This window comes from Lates calcarifer, linkage group LG4, assembly GCF_001640805.2.
Source record: "Lates calcarifer isolate ASB-BC8 linkage group LG4, TLL_Latcal_v3, whole genome shotgun sequence".
Lineage (NCBI taxonomy): Eukaryota > Metazoa > Chordata > Actinopteri > Centropomidae > Lates > Lates calcarifer.
In genome coordinates, this window is record NC_066836.1 from 5,051,901 (window position 1) to 5,067,435 (window position 15,535).

Below are 15,535 nucleotides of genomic sequence, written 5' to 3' on the forward strand. Positions count from 1 at the left end.
GCATGGGTTTTACCACATGAAAATGTTTTTTATTAGGTAAGAACCAGCGCCGTCTTGGAAACTTCTCTTTATTCACATAATCCAAAATACTTTTTCACACATTACATTTATCTCAAATGATACATTCCATTCATCTGCTCTTCAACTCTACCATTTAACCACATATTTGCCAGATTTTTCTTTGTACATACACTGTGTATATACATATACTTCATGTAAAAAGTATTGTATAATTAGATGACTAAGTGCAAACAGGGGTGAGCTGGATTTGAGGTTCATCCTTTTGCTTTTAAACTAAATTAAACTATCCAGCGGTGGGATGTTTTGTTTTGCAGACCTAGAGTGTAGAAACTATGAAAGTCCGGAGTTTAACAAATGGCAGTTAATCCAGACGATCTGTGAAATATTTCATAAACATGTTGGAGCAGCACTTCACCGTTAATCCCACCTCACTGTGTGTTTGCTTTCAGTTTCTATGTTTTATTTAACTTAATAGCAGGTATTACACCTGCTGTTACTCGTTTATACGAGTACTTGTGGCTTTGGAGTTTAAGACAATAACCGTAAAACTGGTCCCTGGTCAGGGACCTTTGTTGCATATCGCCCCCGAATGTCTCACAACTCATTTTCCTGTCAGCTCTCTACAGTTCTAATAAAGAGGTTAAAATCCTTATAAGATTACTTAAAAAACCTATTCGTTTTCTGGCTGCAAGTTTGCGTGTGACAGAAAAACTACTTAAACATTAGTAGCAGACAATACTGTTGCTGTAATTTATACTGAAATATAATCCCTATTCAATATAGACAAAATACAGCCTTTTATGCTACATTTAGAAAAAATAGTTTGTACAGAAAAATCAGTTAAGATCAATGTACAGACAAAATAAAAATAAATCCTCACTGCACTTCACTTCCCCAGTCCCTCTGCCTCTCCTTCTCCTTCTCCTTCTCGCACTCTTTCTCTTTTTCTCGCCTCATGGTTGCTATGGCAACGGCCTCGTCGAAACACATGCTGAGGGGACTGTTTCTGTTTGTGTCCCTCGTGACGCCTTCATCCCCGTCCCTCCTCCTCTCCCCCTCTCTCTCCCCTCCATCTCTCCCTTGCTCTGCCGCACAAACTTTTTCCTGCTCTGTCGGGACTCTCAGCGTGCTCTCCCTCCCCCTGTCCGCCTCTCGTCTCTCCCTCTGCTGCTGCTGCTGCCGGAGGGTCAGGGCGGTGATTTTGCAGTGCTGAGGCTTCGGAGGCACAACCGGCACCGCTTTCACCTGGTAAATCTTCGGGTTTTTGGAGACAACCAGCTTCCTATCTACTCCTCCTGGGCCGCTGTCACTCTCCTCACACTTTGATTTTTTCATAGTAGACCTGGCCTCTTTTAGTTGTTTACCTACACTTGGCTGTGTTCTAGGTTGCTCATCAGTTATCTCTTTGTCATTGTTCTCTTTTTCCGGCTCTTTTGAAACCACTTCTTCTCTGTCATGATGCCGTGCTTCTTCGCTGACCGCATCCTCCCCTCGAATTGCGTCTCCTAGTTCACTTGTCTCTGCTATGCAAGTCTCTCTTTCCTCAAACTCTAGCTGAATGTCTGGGTCTGTGAGCTTTTCTTCAGTTGTCTCCATCGATCCCTCCTCCACCTCTATCCTAACTTCTGTCTTGTTTGTCCCTCCTTCCTCCACTTCTACTGTTTTATTTCCTGAAACCTTTGTTTCTTCTTCTTCTCTGTCTCCAACTTTTTCTACATCTCCCTGCCCAGCATCACCCTCTCCCTCACCCTGCTCACTTTCCTCACCCTCTATCACATCACATATAACTTCCTCAAGTTCCTCCCAGATTGCACTATCCTGCTCTTTGCCATCTCCCTGCATCTTTCCTTCATCTTTTTTGTCATCTAGTCCTTCTTCGCTTTCTTCAGTGGGATCTTCAAATATGACCTCGTCACTTTCTTTTATTTCCAGAGACATTTCTTGACATATTTCCTCGACCTCTTTGCATACCCTGCTGTTCTCTCCCTCATCACTGTGGCTCTCTTTTATATCCCCTCCAGCACAGGTTCTAGGATGTTCTCTGGACTCCTCTAATGAAACGTCACCCATCTCCTGCGCAGCACAACAATCTGCGTGACAGGGCGGATAATCACTTTGAGGATTATCAACCACTTCCTTCTCCTCCTCGACCTCTATAGTGCTTAATTCATCAATGTTCTCGTCGCTTGGCGGTGGAAACTCCACACAGCAGTCTGCTGACACTTCTGGACTAGGAGGCTTTTCGCTGTCACTTTGAACATCTTCCAGGATGTTGATATCTTCCTCCACTGCTCCGCTGCAAATGGATGACAAATAAAAACAGAGGGGATGAAGAAGATATCCTGCTTTTCAGGTGAAGCTTTACAGGTTTGTAATATCACATTTCACTGAATTTACCTGAACAAGATTGGAGTCACATTATTGCTTATGAATTAAAATTTTCATTTCTGTTATTTTTCCCTTTAAAAGTTGTGATCATAAAAGTTTATATGGGCAACATGTTAATACCGTTGCCTATTTACACTTAAAGCAGATATCCAGCAACATTAGTGTTTATTAGAAAAATACCTGGCTCTTTAACCACTAAAAGCTATTTGGTGATGAGTAGGTAGTGCACAGTGAGTTTATCAGAGCTCTTCCCTTGAAAAGAGCTGCAGCTGGATGAAAGTGGTGAGGGAGAGCCAAAGCAGTAATGTTGCACGCCATAATAACTGTACCAAAACAATGTGCTAAAAAAAGTCAGATAATAATTCTATATATTCATTATTTGATAGATACGTCTTAATTAAAACTGGCAGGATAATTGAGTTAATGTTATGAACTTAGCTGATAACAAGTTTGTTACACACATTTTAAACTGTTAGATACGGATGTGTTGTGTAAACAAATGTAAAGCGGGAATCAGTTTCACCTTTGCATATGTTGTTCTGGTTGGTCTCCCTGCTTATCAAGTGTATCTTCATTTTCATTTTTCATTATCTGTTTTCCCTCCAGTTCCTGTTTATCTTCTGCATCCATCACTTCTCCCTGCTCCTGGTCTCCAGTGGTTGCTTCTTTAGAGTGCATTGTCTCATGTTCTCTTCCTTCAGAGCTCTTTAATTGATCAACAGTGAGTCTATCAAGGCTGCAACGGTGTCGTGCATCAGTGTCTAGTTCAAGCCCGGTCAAATTGTTTAAAAACATATCAGCGGGAAGGCTATTATAAAACATGTTCTCATCTTCCTCACAGCTGTAATCATCGTCATCGCTGTTGTCCCCTAAATCCTCGTCCTCAGAGCAAGACTCCCCCGGTCCGTGGACAGGTGACGTCATATAAGGCAAGCTGAGGGATTTAGTGTGTCGGCTGTTAAGGTCGAGGCTGAGCGGCCTGTGGGGATTCAACTCGTTCTGACTCAGGGTGTGTATTTCGGGGGACGGCTGCAGGTGTGTCTGTTCCTCTGCAGGATGATGGGGAGGCTGAGCTTGCACCATGACTTCATACTCATCATCTGAGTGACCAGGAGGTTCGACGGAGAACTCGTTCACCTGACAAGTAGGGACAGGAAGTGGAAAGAAAATGTTTTTCATGAGAGCGTCATGTGGGAAAAAGTTACACAAAAATGTACTGAACAACTGTAACTAGGTTGGAATTTCTCAAATAAATAGTGTGGAGAGAGAAAACAACACTAACCTGATAGGAGACGCTGCAGTCCATGTGGTCCATGACGCTGCAGTCCATCTGGTCCAGGAATTCAAAGTTATCTTGAACGTAGCCAAACAGCTCCTGGTCGTCCCCTCCTACTTCAGTTGAGTTGAGGACGTCAGAACCATCAAACACACTGACATCTCTAGGCTGACGATCAGCTGGTTCCATCCCTTTCATTTCTGTGGATGAAATACAGGATTAGAGATGAGCTAATGTTAGTTAACATTACATGTTGAACTGCACTTGCAACAGAATGAACTCAAATTCTGAGAATGCTTCGTTAAAAGAAACCAGTTCATGGTCACGTTAGATATGGAGGAAAATATAAGATAAACATTTGTAACTCTCTGGAGGAAGAGTTACAAATGTTTAGGAGGAATTACCCATGTATTCACTGTCTTCAATATACTGGTCGTTATTTTCAGCATCTTCATCATCTCTGTTGGAGTTGAAGCTTGTGGTTCGTTGCTCTCTGGGCACAGCTGGATCTCCCATCACCAGCTCTTGGTTCCATCCAGAGTCATCTCTCACCTCCTCTTCCTTCTTCTCTTCCTCTTTTGCTCCTTCACCCTTTTCCTTGCCAACACCATCTGCCACCACTCTATTCCCTTCCACATCCACAACTCCTTCCCTGTCTTTCTCCGTTTCCTTGACCTTTCTGCTTTCCTCCACCTTCACCTCCATCTCCCTGCTTTCCTTCCTCTCCACCCTGTCTCCTTCCTCTTTACCTTCCACCCTGTCCCCTCCATCCTTATCCCTACCACGATGGATGATCCTGTCACTCCCGCCCCCCTGCAGCACCCCTAATGCCAGGTTAGAGGTGATATGTAGTGGCACAGTAACCATGGTGGGCCCTGTGATGTGCATGGCTGCTCTTCGTCCTGCTTTAGTGGAGAGTCCCGGGGACCTGGACTGAAGAACCTCATTGCCTGTGACCCCTAAACCATCAGGGTCAAGAGCAGTGTAGGTGCCCTGGGTCCCTGCACCCCCACTTACTAACCCTGTTCCCCTGCGGTATGTCACGGCGTATTCACTGCCACCTAATGCACCGGGAGATGCTGCAACTTCTGGGCTTGACTGGGGGGCAGGGATGATGACGGGAGACATGTTGGTGGAGGGAGGGCGCTGGCCTGGATGTCTGGAGCCTGGAATATAATAGAGAGATAAGACCTGTGGCACAGACTTCTGATTTTTGAAAATGCACCTGTTTTTTTAAAACAATTTTTAAAACTTTGACTGATTTGTTTTGTGTGAGAAGAGCAGCACCTTCATTTGGATATGACGGGGTGCTGAGGGAGTCCATGCTTCTTGCCGGCCTCAGAGAATGATTTTCTTTCTCTGAAAAACAAAATTAAGGTAATTATAAATTAATGGCACAAGAGAGAAGCTAGTAAGTTAGAATATGTATTGTATGACCATTTTTAAAACATTATATCATTTTCCTCTTCTGCTAAGAAGTTGAAAAATCTTCCTTGTTTCATCAGTTACATGTATATATTAAACATTATTCCATACAACACAATGAAATAGTGAACACAGGACTACAAACACAAAACTATTATTGGAAAAAGAAAAAGGATCCATGGTGGGAGTTATTATGACAACTAATTTTCACAAGAAGGTTTTGTACCTTTAGCTGAGTGTTTGTGCCTTCGCCGTGGGTCAGGAAATCGTCCCCCGATGTTGAATATGGACATCCACTTCCTGCCCTTGAGTGATCCTTTCCTCCTGAGGTGGAAAGACACAGGCATTCACAGGGAAATGGTTTATATGAAGAATATAATAGTCAACCTGAATCCCACCAAGGAAACTCAGAAACATGTTTTCTGAGATCCAATTACAATATCGATATCATGACATCCTGCCTGCATGGTCAAAGGGTAAAGGGTAGATGGTCTGCTCACTTGTCTGTGCCTTCAATGATAGCATGGTAGGGTCTTATGCGCAGAGGACCGTCTCCTGGACTGATGTTCCCAAAGTTGGTGACAGGCTGATTGGGAACTGACTTGAAAAATGCTTCATCCTGACTGGACGCAGCACATGGGGAGGGGAGGGACTTCCTCCTCTCACCTGATACATCTGAAGAAAGAGATGAAACAGAGGTAAGTGTAGGTTGGTCTGTGTATGTGTGTGTGTGTGTGCTTGTTCATGCATATGTATGTGTGTGTGCTCTAACCTTGTTCAGGAAACAGCTGAGGGACGTGTGTGAGGATGAACTCCACTACAATGGACTGAACCCTGACCTCCATGAAGGCTGCTGTACCGTTAAACCCAGTCGCCTCAATGTCCTTTGACCTGAACATACAGATTGACTGATTATTGATTGATTGAGTGGCAGTTGGAAGGGAAGGTGACAGGATGGACATAGGTGAGTGAATGAATACTGTAGAGTAACAGAGGGAAACTATTAAAGAGAGAAAGAAAGCTCACCTGAGCAGATTGGGGGCCCAGACGATGGCCAGGTTTCTGGCGTGCATGTTGGTCTCTGAGGAATATGAGGCCATTCTGACAAGATGACGCATCAGGAACTCTAGAGTCCTGCAGGAAAGAAGGTGAAGATCTAAACATGCAATAACTCATTTTTTCCCCACCTGGGGGCAGCAGAAACAAGCTGTGAACCAAACACTGTTTTATGTTGATGGCACACTTGTTAGCAAACACTAGCTTCTTTAAACATCCAGCAGACGCAGAGAAACATCATCATTCATTTGGAGTGTGTGTCTAGCCACCTGTTGACTGTTAGTCCAATATTCAGCTCCTTCAGATGTTTTTAGTCTCCACTGAGGAAAACATCGAGCTCAAGCTCCTAAATTTCCTTTCAAAAACAACGGGCTCATTCAGAGTTTTCCAGGGTGGGAGTCTGACGTCTAATGTGCATCTCTGTGGGTATGTCATCCGAAGCGATAGTACAATTCTCAATCTCCAGCCTTTTCCTATTTCTCTCTGACTTTGAAGTGAGATGATAGAACTAAAATGTTTGGATGTCTTCTGTGTGGTATGAAAGCAGAGAAATATTAACCATCACCTGCTTATTCAGGGAAGTTTAGTTGGAAAACTACATGAGGTTAGTAAAAGAGGTGCTCAGTTTGCAGCACAAGACTGTACCTGTAATGTGGTGTCGGCAGCTCTTTAAGAACATCTCTGATCTTTACCAGCCTCTCCTCTTCCAACTGGATGGCCACAGCCTCCTGTAACACAGATGTGTTTGAATTAATATGATAAGACAACATATCTCTATCTATCTATTTGTTGAAATATGGCACTATTAATTCTTCTGTCGATCTGGACTTATTCTAATATATATATATATATGCCATACTTTATTTGCAGATGAGGTACTTTATACCTTTGTGATCATTCCAAAACACTCCATGAACATACAGGAGAGGGGAAATTGTGTGAAATGACTGTGTGTCTGAGCAACTCACAGCAAACTTGTCATACAGCTGGTATGTGAGCAGAGGGTTCGGCAGCTCTCTGAAATAAGCTTTACACAGAGAGCTGACGCAGTGGATGTCCTGCAGATACACATCCTTGTTCAGGTCTGGATTCCCGTCGCTCTCAAACTCACCCCTGGTTGTAGACAAGCAGGAGTTCATTTTAGAGCACACACCAATTAAAACTTAGTAGAGTGTATGTTTACAGATGCACTCACACACACACATCTCACCTTAGTTTCTGTATGTTGGATGACACTCCAGACAACCTGTAGATTCCATCCACGATTCCATGATGCTCAACAAACTCACTGCAGCATCGCAAGACCTGAGGAACTGTGTTAAATGATTCAAATTAATGACCTGAATAAGAATATATCAATAATACAAAATATTTATAAACTTTGAACATAAACATACTGTCAGATTTCATGTGTTTTGTCTGTATGTTTCAAGTGTTGGAGTCCAGGACGACATATGTGTTTTCTTTTTGGGAAATATGTCATAAACAAAAAGACAGAAAAAAACCCTCACACTGCTGTCTCCTTCCTAATTTTTCTTTTGTTCTAAATGGACACCTGTAGAATCATGGCTGAAAAGGTCACATTCATGTAGAATAAAAGAAGCATTAGAGACAACATAGCTGTGCACAGGTATATTTAGTTCTTTTGCACACATTATTGTTAAACAGCACCTGTAAATAATTTATAGATATGTGTACCTTGTAATGATTGTCAAATATATACAGAATATATTTAGGACCAAATTACCACAAGTACAGTATCAAAATCATGTAAGACAAAATACATAATTGTGTTTATATAGTATGGAAATTAAACGTGATTTAAAGGATGGCCATGAAATATTTGTGCAGACATTCATGGTCCACAGAGGATGAACTGATCCTCTGACTTTTCCTCTACCACCACCACGATGTTTCTGTTTGTGCTACTGGATGGATTAGTACAAACATTCAGGTCCTGCCTCAGTATGAATTGTAGTAACTTTGGTGATCCTCTGACTTTTACATGTTATGCCACCATCAGGTCAAAATTTTATCATGTACAAGACTTTGGTTTAACCGCAGAAGTAATGACATTTCCACCAGGTGAAGGTTAAACCTGCTAAACATTAGCATGTTTGCATTGTCATTCTGAGCATATTAGCATGCTGAATTTAGCATTTAGCCTGAAGCACCTCTGCACCTAGGTACAGGTTCACAGAGACACTGGTAAGAATACAGACTCATAGTTTTGTGTCTATCTAAAGGAAAAAGAAAAAGCAAAATCCACTCTCAAAGGATATGAGATGTCACAGTGGACAGTTGAATAGTACATAGACTCCTGGGAGAAATGACACAGCAGTACTCACAAGGCTCACAATATAAAATGACCAGTAGTGAAAACTCTTTGAGTAGACCTGGTTGTGAATGCTGTGAGTCTTGACAAATAAATACCATGTACTTTAAAAAAGACATAGGCAAGTATTTTTTTTTTGTCATCATGTCTGTCTGGTCACTGCAAAATTAGAAACTAAGTATTTTAAAAACATGGCAAAAATTCTGACCAAATAACAGCTATCAAAAAGTTGCCAGCTGTAGGTCGATGTTTTAGAGGATGTAACTAAATATTCACAAAAACATGTTGGGTAACACCTCTGTTCTACCATATTAATCAGGATATACAGTATATCTAAACACAAATTGTTATCTGGACATCGTATGGTAACTCATGCCTGTGGTTAACTGTACGTGTATGGTTATTTATCTGTACAGGATGGTGTTTAGTGTGTGCTGTAATGTCTGTCATGGTTACAGGAATGGGGGCCGTGTACTTACCCTCTTGACAGGAGGCAGTCAGGTGCTCGAGCAGATCACATCCAAACACCTTCTCTTTGTTCCCTCCTCTTCTCCGAACTCTTCGCATATTTTCCTGTCTGTTGTTTTCACCTCACATTCAGACCGGCCCGAGCTGCTCAGTTAGTGACCGTCAGATCAACTCTCTGACTCTCTCTGCGTGGCTGCTGGATGTGTTGACCAACTCGGTTAATGTGACAATGACTTTGTAGAGGTGGTGCACATTTCAGAGATTTGACTGTGCTGCTGCTGCTTTTGTTTCCTTTGCTTCAGTGCATGTTGTTGGGTGCAGGTTGCTTCCTCTGAAAGCTGCGTTGCTTTGGAGTTCATATGTTAAAGCTGGAGTGTTAGGACATATTTTGGTTTATCTTCCACCCTGCAAAAAGCAGAAATAACACTAACGTTTCTTTGCACAGACACTGTTGCAGAGAACAATCTCCCCCAAAATCAAACAACAAATGGCACTGAATCCTCAGTGTGCATATGTGGCTCTCCACTTCCCCCCGATGCACTCAATTTATTTTCGAATGAAAGGCCACACCCTTGCCTCTGTACTTCTCCTATTCAGTGAAGTGAGCCTCTGAATGTTTCACTCCAGTCACGCCATAATGTCTCTCTGGACTGGTGGACCCATCTAAACCTCCAATCTCAGCTCCTGCCTGAGGACTGAGCTCATTACAGTCCCGGTCTGTCCTCCTTGTCCGCATGTCATAGCCATTGCGGCCCCTTTTTCACTACAGCGGAAGTAGAGCGCTGTTTAAGCCTGAACATATAGACTCATACAGACATTCAAACTCGCTCCCCATCCCCTCCATCGTCCTGACACCTGCCACTGCTCTCCTTTTGTCCTCCATCCCCCCCTATCTGTCCTCTTTTGGTAAAGAATTTTGGTGTAGATAGTTGAGAAAATAAACAAGTTAAAAAGCGAATACGAGTGTTCCTACCTTCACTCTGCATCGGCACGCAAGAAGCAGCATAAAACGATGACGCAAGAAACCACTAAACTTCCCCTGTTAACTTCCTGAGTGTCTCTCCTTCTCTTGTGCTTTCTCTCTGTATGTGGCCCACAGTTTCTCCGCCTCTGCTGACTGAGTAGGGAAATCAGTTCAGTGTATCTGTACAGTGCATCTATTTCCCTTTACATGCTATGTTTGTCTCAGTGGAGGCCAAGCTCCATATGTGCTACTCACCCCGACAGAAAAAGAAGGACAGTAAATGTACATATCAGTCAGTTCAACTGTAGAGACAAGGCAAATTTGTTAGGCCCATTTCCTCTTCACTGTGTCAGTTGTACATGTATGCTACGTACCACTGCTGATTACTGCAAACTAAAGCACGTAAAGTACCACAAACTACCACACCTCAAAGACTCAGAAAGTACCAATGCAAACAGTCACAGTACATAACAGAAATGACATCAAACTGCTACAAAACATTGCTACCATGCTAATTATCACAAAGACTCAAGATACCATAACACAACAGAAACTAAAACTACCAAAAATAAATCACAAATAACCACAGATTACTAAACAGTATCACACAGTACTGAGCCACAATGACTTGAATGTACTGCAAAGAGCAACACAGAGTACTACAAAATTAGCACAAAGAGCTGCAGACAATATGACTACATCAAAATTATCAGGAGTTTCTTCACAGAGTACAAATAAGAAAGACAAAAAAAGGCCTTCCATTTAATGCCACACACAACCACAAAGAATCACATAACACTGACCGTAAAAGAGTACGTAAGAATGAAAAATACCACTAGCATACCACCGGTTACCAGTGTAATCTGTATCTGTGTCTAGATTAGCACTTTCTGTAATATGAAATAAGCAATGAATGCCTGGATATGTGTAAGCATCTGGATACAATGTAATATCACATTTAATAATGACAAATTATTGTAACATTTCAATGTTGTTGTAGTTTTTTGATGCTGTTCAGTGTATTATAGCCTAGTGTGGTAGTTTGAGGCCATATCTATCTATACAACAGCCTGTTATTATAAAGTACTGTAATGATTCTGAGTTTCAGTTTACTGAGATTAGAGTTTATCAAGCAAGGTGAACAGTATATAATAACAGGACAGATTTGCAGATGTACCAATGAAAGTAATTGCTGCTGTATGCTAATCATTTATTTTCCTCTACTTATCTGCATCTGTGGGCTACAGCTTTCTAACTTCCTGTACCTTAATGTTCTTTCTTGAGCTGCTGTAACACCTGGTACCACTGTCTTGAAAGGCCTCCTTTATAAAAGTTTTACACATTGTACCTAATGGCTTAACAGTTGATCGGGTTCTGTAAATACATTTTGCTAGTGTTTATACTAATGTTTGGCAATAATAGAGATATAATTATTGGTAAACCATTAATACGTGTTCGTGGGTTTCACGCTTGTTAATGAGCCATGAGGTCTAGACTTCCTAATTTGTTAATACGTTGATTTTAGTCCATATATTTCAAGTTTTTTCAGAGGGTCTTAAAAGAAAAGTCAGTTGTTGACAAATACTATCCATTAATAAACTTTTTAGGGTTCCTTCCATCTGTTTACAGTTACAGCTGTTATAAACCATTCATTAGATGTTGTATTAAAAGCACAGTGTTTTAAACCACCTGGATTCACCCGGCAAAGCAAGTTTTCGACAGTGCACATGTAATCCAATATTTACGGTAACACCATGTCACCTGTGGCTACGAAGGAAGCGGCTGTGGTAACCTCCTTTTATGTCCCTGCACGTCCCATAATGGCGGAAATAACGCGGAGCTAACAATCCGGCAAACGTTTTAGAAAGGCACATAAACATTTCTCATTCTGTATTCAGCTCAAATGGCAGAAGATGTTAAGAAACGTCAGTGAAAAATGGTTCATTATAATTGACGCGGGCAACTAGTGAAGGAGTGACACCGCCCGTACGAACCGCAAGGATATTAAAAACGAACGACGAGCTCTCCGTGCCATCCGCGGAAGAAATTAACAGGACACACACATCTTCCACTCCCAAATGATGATGGATACTACACTCTGACCAGCAATTTGTATACACTCATCCTGAAAGTGAGCCACACACAGGCGTGTGCACAGGATAATATATTTATTGGCATTTGAATTAAAAGGCTGAAGTTATTGCAAGATGGAGAACTGCAGCTTCCAGAGCCAGCTACTGTCCGTCATGGAGGTCCTGGCCAAGGCGGCTGTGGCGGAGATAAACCGGCGTGTGGATGACAGCTGCGCGGTGCTCCGGCTGGAGGTGAGCCAGAGCCGGCGGGACATCGACCTGCTGAAGAGCAAGTGTGAGGTGATGGAGGCAGAGCTGAGGAGGACCCGGATGAGAGCCAGGAGGAAAGGTGAGTAGACTGGCAGCATGAGAATTTAATTTCTCAAATAGTTCTGCTTTTAAAACGCGGTGTTCTTCTCCCTCAGTGTTTTATCCTCCAGCAGGTGAGAGATTTTCTCCTTTAGTCAAAGTATTGTTGAATAAGGAGAGACAGAGCGCAGACTGGGTCAGACAGATGGATGCCGAGGCTCAAAATCAACCCCAGCAGGTATGAATGCTGCATCGTTTTATTTTGATTGTATAATAATCTGCCTCTGCGATTAATCTGTTGCTCATTCAGTCAATAAAATGCCAGATAAGAGTTTACCAGAGCCTGAGATTATGTCAAATCGCTCGTTTTGTCTGACAAACCAAAATCCAATCCAATATACGTTAGATAGTAAATCATCACATTTGAGAAGCAGATATTAGCAAATATCTTGTTTTGTTCGACCAAAAGTCCAACCCACCCCTCAAATATTCAGGTTATGATGATGTGTAACAAAGAAAAGCAGACATTTCTCTGCTCAGAGGCTAAAATCAGCAAATATTCAGTTTTTTCTCTCTAGTTTTGCTTTAAAAAAATGACTCAATGACTTGATTATTAAAATAGTTGCAGATTATTTACTATTTGATACATTATTGATTAATGAACTAATCAATTATTCATTTCTAAACTATAAAAACGTGTATGTTCCATTTAATCATCATACATAGGGTCGGTGTATTGTGCACAGATGTAAACTCAGTGTAGATGGGTTTTCTTGCATGTGTTTGTGTAATAATCTGACTCCATGATGTGTGTTGTTGTATTAATGTTGAGCCTGATGTTGCAGTGTGCAGACACGGAGCCTGCTAATGAAGCTGAACATGTACAGATCAAAGAGGAGTGTGCAGAGGAGGACATGTGGAAGAATGACCCAGAGGACAAACTGAGTGAGAGCGAGCACTGACACACACACACACACACACACACACACACGTCACAGTGGGTTTCAGATATACACAGAAACTTCCTTTTCCCACGTTGCTGCTGTAGTCACACACATTCTCACACAGTGCTGCATAAAGGAGTTTCAGACTGCTCTATCTCACCACGTCACGCAACAGTATTTCAAAGCTATAGGCAGGAAAAACTGCCATCCACAGAGGAACCGTGGTTAAAGCCAAAACATCGAGCCAGTAATTTGTTTTGTTTTGATTTGATTTGGACAATATGTAAAGATTTGATAGGAGATTCATTAGACTCAAATTCTGAAGAATCTGAGTATTTGGAGCCAAATCCAAAATGATATGAGCTAACTGAACCCAATGCCTTAGTTTTATATGCAATTCCTTTGTTGTCTTTAGCCCGTGGAGCTGAACAGCCACCGTGTTTCAAAGCCTCACAACCTGCCCAGACTGACAGCTTTGGAGACCCTTACCACTCAGCTGAGGACCCATCAGACCCGGGATCTCTCGTTTCCCCAACAGACGGCTACGATACTTTCACAGAACAGCAGCTGAACACAAACCAAAGTGGGACAGAACTCATTGTGAAACACGAGAAAGAGGAAGAACCCGATGAGAACGCAGCTCCGCTCGGTTCAGGCCACAAATTTGTGACAGAGGAAGGGGACAATCGGCTGTGGTCGTCAAATCTGTGCAGAGATGCTGGTGATCCGAGCTTCTCCTATGCAGGGCAACAGTATGAGCAGATTCCCACAGTGTTCACACCTCACACTGGCCTGCATTTAGAGGATATGGTACCCAGAATTCACTCAGCAGGGAAATCGTGTTCTGTTGTGGTGAATACAGCACGAGCGAAAAGACGAACCAGAACGTTTGGATGTAAAAGACCACAGACAGATGAGGTACACAGTGCGTTATCCCAGATTAACTCCGTGGATCAAAGCTCGATTCCTCAGCACTCGCACCATCAGTACAGAGACTCTGCACCTCCTGTGAGGAACCCAGTTGAGGATCTGATGGCTCCAAATCCAGCAGCCTCCTCCCTCTGTGGGCACAGCCGCAGCGGCTTCAGCCTCACGAGGAGGATGCGGACGCCATGGAGGTCCAGCATTGGTGAGAAGAGGTTCAGCTGCACATATTGCGACAAAAGCTTCATGAGGTTCAGTCAGCTCAAAGAGCACCTGAGGAGTCACACGGGGGAGAAGCCATTCAGCTGCCTGCAGTGCGGCCGGAGCTTCACCAAACAGTGCAACCTTATCAGACACGCGGTGGTCCACAGCGGGGAGAAGCCCTACGAGTGCTCTCTGTGCGGGAAGTGCTTCACTCAGCGCTCCAGCCTCAAGTCTCATCAGAAAACAGCACACTGAGTTTAGACTGGTTTATTTTATACATCTGATTGCTGTGCTTGGTAACTTAAAGAAACATTCCAAGTTCCAACTCCAAAGTCTTTAACTGGAGCTGGGAAAATATTGATAAAACTGTTGTAGTAGATTAATCTTACTTTTTTTGATCAATCAATTAATTGTTTTGTCTTCAAAATGCCAGAAAAAAGTAAAACATTTCCATTCTTGTCTCCAACAGACCATGGTGACATCCTCAGATGTCTTGTTTTGTCTGAGCAACAGTCCAAAACCCAAAGATGTTCAGTTTATTATCATGTGACAGAAAAGTATCAAATGATCATATTTGAGAATGTTTGATTAATTGATGAATCGACTAATCACTGAAGCCCTGATTAAGCTTAAAGTGGTTTTAACTACAAATCATGTGTACTTTCAAATGAATGCCATAGTATTTTCTCTATTGTTCGCAAAACCACTGGTTTGGTCCTTGAAATGTTTTTGAAGGCTCCATTACTGTTTAATGATGCAGAGCTCATCTGTTTTAACTGAGTTAAAGCAACAATGAGCACCTCAACTATTTTGGTCAACATATAAATGTTACTAATGTCATTTCTATTATATCTTGTGTATAAATATCTTTGGAAAAACACCAAGTGTCACATTGTACCATAACTGTGATCTTTGGTCAAACACATGGTGATATATATAGATATATATATATATATACACACAGCATCTTTCAGAGAAACAGAAGCTCTGTGACTTGCAGTGTTTGTTAATTTGAGGTACCACAATGTACTAAGTAGACTGTTGTGATATTTCTTACCTGTAGAAACCACCTGGACGCTTCATCAGGATGAAAATCTGGATCTTTTGATGCCAGTTGGTCACGTGATGACTTCACTGTCAGAACTTGCA

At 42.2% G+C, this 15,535-nt stretch overlaps 2 protein-coding genes across 3 annotated transcripts; one reads left to right on the top strand and one right to left on the bottom strand.

Annotated features, from left to right (window-relative positions):
* Positions 1-52: 52 nt before the first annotated feature.
* Positions 53-15,525, bottom strand: si:dkeyp-68b7.12 (rho GTPase-activating protein 30). Of its 2 annotated transcripts, none has more exons than XM_051069835.1 (14): positions 15,444-15,525; positions 8,981-9,374; positions 7,377-7,479; positions 7,135-7,279; positions 6,812-6,894; positions 6,137-6,244; positions 5,883-6,001; positions 5,611-5,785; positions 5,337-5,434; positions 4,973-5,044; positions 4,090-4,851; positions 3,692-3,885; positions 2,933-3,546; positions 53-2,317 (listed from the first exon to the last, which is right to left on the bottom strand). In XM_051069835.1, exons 2-14 carry the CDS (start codon positions 9,066-9,068, stop codon positions 898-900), a joined length of 3,981 nt encoding a protein of 1,326 aa, XP_050925792.1. In that variant the 5' UTR covers positions 9,069-9,374; positions 15,444-15,525; the 3' UTR covers positions 53-897. The 2 variants fall into 2 exon arrangements, with proteins under 2 accessions (XP_050925792.1, XP_018533662.1); XM_018678146.2 differs by lacking the exon at positions 15,444-15,525 and adding an exon at positions 9,943-10,058.
* Positions 11,749-15,266, top strand: si:ch211-155e24.3 (uncharacterized protein LOC100150696 homolog). Its single transcript, XM_051069848.1, has 4 exons — positions 11,749-12,354; positions 12,431-12,552; positions 13,160-13,259; positions 13,674-15,266. The coding sequence occupies exons 1-4, from the start codon at positions 12,141-12,143 to the stop codon at positions 14,639-14,641; spliced, it is 1,404 nt and encodes a 467-aa protein (XP_050925805.1). The 5' UTR covers positions 11,749-12,140; the 3' UTR covers positions 14,642-15,266.
* Positions 15,526-15,535: the final 10 nt, after the last annotated feature.

Coding starts and splice junctions, on each gene's coding strand:
- si:dkeyp-68b7.12 (XM_051069835.1), bottom strand. CDS start 9,068: ATGCGAAGAGTTCGGAGAAGAGGAGGGAACAAAGAGAAGGTGTTTGGA. Junction 6,002..6,136: donor TGGGCCCCCAATCTGCTCAG/GTGAGCTTTCTT, acceptor CTGTATGTTCAG/GTCAAAGGACATTGAGGCGA. Junction 5,786..5,882: donor TCAGCTGTTTCCTGAACAAG/GTTAGAGCACAC, acceptor CTCTTTCTTCAG/ATGTATCAGGTGAGAGGAGG.
- si:ch211-155e24.3 (XM_051069848.1), top strand. CDS start 12,141: ATGGAGAACTGCAGCTTCCAGAGCCAGCTACTGTCCGTCATGGAGGTC. Junction 12,355..12,430: donor GATGAGAGCCAGGAGGAAAG/GTGAGTAGACTG, acceptor CTTCTCCCTCAG/TGTTTTATCCTCCAGCAGGT. Junction 12,553..13,159: donor CTCAAAATCAACCCCAGCAG/GTATGAATGCTG, acceptor CTGATGTTGCAG/TGTGCAGACACGGAGCCTGC.